This window comes from Protomyctophum bolini (assembly GCF_963924005.1).
Source record: "Protomyctophum bolini genome assembly, chromosome: 17".
Classification (NCBI taxonomy): domain Eukaryota; kingdom Metazoa; phylum Chordata; class Actinopteri; order Myctophiformes; family Myctophidae; genus Protomyctophum; species Protomyctophum bolini.
This window is the reverse complement of record NC_137878.1, coordinates 4,600,572-4,606,912: the sequence shown is the minus strand read 5'-3', so window position 1 is coordinate 4,606,912 and position 6,341 is coordinate 4,600,572. Positions and strand designations below refer to the sequence as shown.

Sequence of the window (6,341 nt, the reverse complement as noted above, 5' to 3'; positions counted from 1 at the left end):
CTATTTGCTCAGACACTATGACACGACTATGGACACAGACACAGGAAGGGGCTAGAATCAGTTAAAACAGAAAACAAACACAAAGATGTGGTTTCGATAGCCTGACATAACAATCTACACTCTTTGTTAGGATCTTTTTGTAAGGAAAAGTAATAGTACTTTGTTTAACTGTACTTACGGTATTCTCACTTGTCTCTGTAAAGGGCCTGATGATGTTAGGTTGGTGGGAGGAAGCAGTAAATGTACTGGTGGACTGGAGATCAAACACCAGAGAAAATGGAGACGAGGGGTTGATCAGTTGACTGTCTGGAACCTGAAGGCAGCATCTGTAGTGTGTCGGCAGCTAGACTGTGGATCTGCTCTGTCGACACAAAGGAGTTCTGCTGGTCGTACTGATGCATGGTCGATTAGATCTTCCTGTGATGGTGCTGAGTCTTCACTGAGGGAGTGTGGAGCAATGAGGTCTTCCTTCTCCTCTGCCAGTCTGGAGGTGATCTGTTCAGGTAACACAAACAATACTTCAACAATAACAGTAATCTGTACAGTCTGCTATTATATTGATCTGGCTTGTCTGTCTGTCTGTCCCCATACGTCTGTCCATCCGTTGATTCATGTCTATCTGTGTGCATCCGTGCGTGCGTGTGTGTGTGTGTGTGTGTGTGTGTTATGTATTTGCTGTATTACCGTGTTGTTCTTGCTTACTGTAAATCGCTCTGGAATAATTTAACCCAATTAGACCTGAGGACTATTTTACAAATGAAAAACCTACGTTTCTATGTCAGTGGTTCTCAAACTATTTCATGTCAAGGACCCCCAGAATTATATGTATGTGGCTGGCATATCTGAAAATATGTTGTTCCAGGGACCCCCCAGAAGCGAACATCCGTCCGTCTGTCTGTCTGTCTGTCTGTCTGTCTGTCTGTCTGTCTGTCACACAGAACACACACCTCCCTTGCCACTGAGGGCTACACGTTCTTTACTTGTATTAACCTAAAGTACGAAATAAAGTACCACCAACAAAATGCTCACATATTAATAGGTTACCGAGTCCTGACTGTCCATTACAGAGACATGTTAGGAATTATGAATACACAAAAGTTAGTTATTACATTTAGACAACTCCTTATTTGTGCGTGGTGATGTTGGAAAATGGATTCTTGAATGATCTCAACTAAGATCCCCACTCTTAAAAAAATTGCATTTCAGAGATGAGCGGAGCAGTCCTGGAAAAGTGTAATGTTCTATGATTAAAATGATCTCTCTCTCTCACTCCAGAGTCTGTGAGGTTGGTGAACGGGACCAGTGTGTGTTCAGGCAGAGTGGAGGTGAAATCTAACCAGTCGTGGGTCTCAGTGTGTGAAGATGACTTTGACCAGCAGGATGCAGAGGTGGTCTGTAGGGATCTTGGCTGCGGGGCTCCTTCAGTCCTCCAGGGGGCGCTCTATGGAGAGGTGAACGCTTCGATGTGGACCACAGAGTTCCAGTGTGAAGGCAACGAATCTGCTCTCCTGGACTGTAGAACCTCAGACTCAACTAGAAACACCACCTGCTCACCAGACAAGACTGTTGGACTCGCCTGCTCAGGTAATAATAATCATAACTAGAAAAGAACATTTCACATAATGTGACTGGTTTGTGGTCACCTGTAGCCTGGCATCATTCACTTCCCTGTGCAGTGAGTGTACTCTAGCTGCAGACACTGTCATGTCTGTGATTACTTTGATTCTGATGGGATGAGAAATCACATCCAATATAAGCACATGGTTGTGAATCACCAAGGTGGAAAAACTGGAGCTATTTAGGCTATTAGCCTATTACCTTGTACTTCCTGCTGCCACCGTAGTCCAATTGAATTGTAGAATTGGTCGAATTGAAGAAGTAATCCAGCACCGCACCACAAAGCACAAGGCACCACAAATATGTTATGCTTAGGGCACCCAAATGGCCAGCAGCGGCCCTGATTACCTCTATAGTAATGTCATCAAGGGAGACTTGTCCAATATTTCACATGTCATCCTGATTGGCTAAGATTGACCTCTACTATATTGTCCTGTGCTCAGAGGAGCACATATTTCTAGTTTAAAACATGAAAATTACATTGCTAGCCTGAGATAAAACAGTAAAATACCAACTATACTTGTAATTCACATTCCTATTTAACAATGAAAGTAATAGTAGTTTATTTTCTTTTTTGCCACTGTACAGAGCCTGGTGACGTCATGTTGGAGGGAGGAACCAGTAACTGTTCTGGTATCCTGAAGGTGAAACACCAGGAAGAGTGGAGACCAGCGGGTTCTATTTATGACTGGAACCTGAAGTCATCATCTGTAGTGTGTAGACAGCTGAACTGCGGCTCTGCTGTTTCAACACAAAGGAGGTCTGGTGCAACCGTTGAACCTGTGTGGAAGATTCCATGTGTTGGATCTCAATTTTCACTGAGGGATTGTGGAGCAAAGGAGTCTCGTAATTCCACTGAGAGACTGGAGGTGTTCTGTTCGGGTAAAACACATAAACAGTGACCTCCACTTCACCTCCACAACTCTGCGTGTGTGCGTGCATGCACATGCGTGTTTAATAAGATACATGTACATTGACACCCCCCTTCTCTCCCTCCTCCCCCCCTCTCTTTCTCTCTCTCTCTCTCCAGATTCTGTGAGGTTGGTGAACGGGACCAGTGTGTGTTCAGGCAGAGTGGAGGTGAAATCTAACCAGTCGTGGGTCTCAGTGTGTGAAGATGACTTTGACCAGCAGGATGCAGAGGTGGTCTGTAGGGATCTTGGCTGCGGGGCTCCTTCAGTCCTCCAGGGGGCGTTCTATGGAGGCCTGAACGCTTCGATGTGGACCAAAGAGTTCCAGTGTGAAGGCAACGAGTCTGCTCTCCTGGACTGTAGAACCTCAGACTCAACTAGAAACACCACCTACTCACCTGACAAGATTGTTGGACTCGCCTGCTCAGGTATAATCTAATCATTTTATTAATGTCCTCAAAATATGAGGAGGGAAAATTACCATCTATGCCGCCAAAATTTGAGGACGGAATTGCAGCAAAATTAACCATGTATGGCGCCGACATTGGCGATGTGGTTGGCCGTTGTGATTGGCTGGAAGCTGTGCCGTTATTCCCATTATGCGCTGTGATTGGCTGAGCATGGCATAACGGGTGTGATATTCCGTTCTCAAACTTTGAGTTTGACGTTTGGTCATTCGCGTTACAAGAAGTCACCCGTTTGCCGTCTTGGGAGTGACAGCTCACTATGTGTTAGTGTTAAGACAGTGTTAGGAAAGTATGCTTTTCTGTATTTGGTTTTATGGGTCCCTCTTGAAAATGAGATGCTGCATCTCAAGAGGCTGTCCCTTCAATAAAAATCTGAAATCTGAATAGATCCCCACCATCTGTTAACAGAACAGGTGCATGCTTTTGGTTAGACATGCCATTGGTCTGATATCTCAAACCCTCACCCTCACCCTAACCTCCCACGGGGCAGCACACCTAGTAAGTAGCCTTGCCGAGCCATGAGGCCCATAGGGCAGGAGCTTAACTCCTGTTTCTGTAGCGTGAGGCAGCTTGATGTACACCCCCTGGACATGACGCTAGTATGTCGCAGGGACTTACCCCCTAATCCAACCCTTGATGCTGAGTGTCAAGCAGGGAGGCATTGGGTCCCATTTTTACAGTCTTTGGTATGACCCGGCCGGGGATTGAACCCCAACCTCCCAGTTTCAGGGCGGACACTCTAACCACAAGGCCACTGAGCTGGTGCAGCACACCTAAACCTAACCTTAACCCTCTCCCAACCCTTAACGCCCCCCTCACCAACTTTAATCTGGTCGTTTTAACGCACCCCTCACCAACCTTAACCAATGCTATGTCTAACCAAAGTATGCGTCCCAACAGAACACCACCATCCATTAACATGGAGTGGGAGAACTGAACACTTTCACAAGGCATGTCTGCTCTAAATGGTTTGTAACGGTCTTGTCTCTGTACAGAGCCTGATGACGTCAGGCTGGTGGGAGGAAGCAGTAACTGTAGTGGTGTACTGGAGATGCAACACCAGGGAGACTGGAGAGCCGTGGATGGTCAGTCCGACTGGAACCTGAAGTCATCCTCTGTCGTGTGTAGGCAGATGGACTGTGGCTCTGACGTTTCAACACAAAGGAGTCCTGCTTCAACGGTTCAACCTGTGTGGTGGATCACAGCTGACTGTGTTGGAACCGAGGCTTCACTGAGGGAGTGTGGAATGACACTGTCTGAGAATTCCACTGTCACATTGGAGGTGATCTGTTCAGGTAACACAAACAGTGACGTCCGTCTACTTGCCTACTCACTTAACCTATACCTATCTACAGCATAGAAACAGGATGTTTCTTTTTCTGAATGAATTTAAAATAACTTTTTTGCATCGTCTAATTTCAGCAAAAGCCATACAATATGTTGGATCTCTAATCTTGGTTCCATCTCATTGGCTACTCTATACTGTAAATGTAAATATCCGCTGTACTATAATTCAATCACTCGTGTCTTGTTACAGATCTTCTGTTTAAGCCAAACATCAGCGTCTTCCCCACTCTAAACGGGGTTTCTGAGGGCCATCTGCAGGGGCAGCAGGTGTCTCTGAACGGGGTTTCTGAGGGCCAGCAGCAGGGGCAGCAGGTGTTGGAAGGTTCCAACTTCAGCATCAGCTGCTCCATCCTGCCACAGTACCCAGACGGCTCCTTCCACCTCACCTTCACTGGAGCCAACAGCACACACAACCACACCCAGCCAGCTGTCAATCACTCTGCCAACTTCCTGTTCTTCGAAGCAGGCCCCGGCCACCAAGGGAATTACAGCTGTGCTTATCACGTCGACGTTGTTATAAATCACACCAACGTGTTTTCTTACAATGTCTCCTCTGAGAGCGACATCCTCTCTCTCACCGTCACAGGTAACCTGAATGAAATTACCTTTAAACCATTCTGGGCGGGAACCCCTTTTGGGTGTTGAAAAATAGCAGACCTACAAGCTTGTAGCGCGTCACCGAGTGCCACGCTACGAGCTTGCAGGTCTGCTATTTTTGATGAATCCTGAAAATGTGGCTCAATTCTTTGAATATATATTCTTTCAGAGTGAATGTTTTTAACTCAAATCTTTGCTTCTGGTGGCGGGGAGAGGGGGTCCTTGACATGAAAAAGGCTGAGCACCACTGACATAGAAACAGGTTTTTCAGAAAACTGATTTAGAATCGGCCTCAGGTCTAAATGGGTTAAACTCACAATATGAATCTCCATCAGGCATGATTCAATCAAACATGAAGGTTTATCAAATGTTCTTACATGATTTGATGATGTTTTATTTTTCACAGTCCCTCCTACAGTCCCGCCTACAGTCCCTCTGACACCTGAGGACGACAGCAGCAGAGTTACAGTCACTGTGGTGGTGCTGCTGTTGGTGCTGCTGTTGGTGCTGCTGGTACCCATCCATGCCCTCTATTGTCTCTGGAAGGTAATACATCTTTACACAACACTGGAATGTGTATAAATGACAGTTAAACCAGAGTTAGGAGAGAGATAGGAGGGTTTTCAGCCAGATGTGATTCAGTGACTTAACGTTGGGTGTTTCTGTGTTTCTCCAGGCCAGCAGAAGACATAATGCAGGAGTGTGGGACACTGCGACGGTTCATTATAATGTCGGAAATGAGAACATTGATATTGAGTATTATAATGTTGTTGGTTCTGATTCTGTGATAGATGAACAAGTAGTTGTTGAATCTGGCCCCATTGAAGAGGCAGACGACTCAGACTATGAAGAGATAGATCAACAAGTAGTTGTTGAAGCTGCTGGACCCAGTGAGGAGACAGAATACCACCAGTATGAAGAGATAGATCAACAAGGAGTTGTTGAAGCTGGACCCAGTGCTGAGACAGGAGTCCAGGCCCCATAGACACTTGAGACGCTCGGGTGGCACAGTAAAGTAGCTGTGCCCACCATTGCGGAGTCTAGGGGGGTTCGAATCCACCTCATCTGGCTTTGTCGAGCATCTACACAAACACATTTGGCCCATGTTCGGGGTAGAGAAGCCGGGCGGGGAGGGTGATATATACTGTATATAGTCACTGCACATAATCCTATAAGTAGTAGTAAGATGAAGGCTCTACATCCCGGTATGATCTCCAGGTGAGGTGACAATGTACAGAAATGTGTGTGGGGGGCAAAAAAAGGGCAAAAAAATAAAAGAAAACAAGATTGACAGGAACAGACAGACAGAAGTACTGTACTTTACCTGATGTTTGTGGTTGTAAATAGAAATTGGGGATAAAAAGGGGCAAAAAATAAAAAATAAATAAGGAAAAAATGATTG

General features: G+C 45.8%; 1 protein-coding gene across 1 annotated transcript; it reads left to right on the top strand.

Annotated features, from left to right (window-relative positions):
- The first annotated feature begins 4,016 nt into the window (after nucleotides 1-4,016).
- Nucleotides 4,017-6,058, top strand: LOC308332021 (uncharacterized protein). The gene is made up of 3 exons (XM_080787606.1): nucleotides 4,017-4,290; nucleotides 4,533-4,928; nucleotides 5,773-6,058. The coding sequence occupies exons 1-3, from the start codon at nucleotides 4,047-4,049 to the stop codon at nucleotides 5,922-5,924; spliced, it is 792 nt and encodes a 263-aa protein (XP_080643732.1). The 5' UTR covers nucleotides 4,017-4,046; the 3' UTR covers nucleotides 5,925-6,058.
- Nucleotides 6,059-6,341: the final 283 nt, after the last annotated feature.

Bases quoted from the DNA above. Each gene is read 5' to 3' on its own strand.
- LOC308332021 (XM_080787606.1), top strand. From the start codon at position 4,047: ATGCAACACCAGGGAGACTGGAGAGCCGTGGATGGTCAGTCCGACTGG. The intron at 4,291-4,532 runs GTAACACAAACA...GTCTTGTTACAG, and splicing joins ATTGGAGGTGATCTGTTCAG to ATCTTCTGTTTAAGCCAAAC. The intron at 4,929-5,772 runs GTAACCTGAATG...TTGAAGAGGCAG, and splicing joins CCTCTCTCTCACCGTCACAG to ACGACTCAGACTATGAAGAG.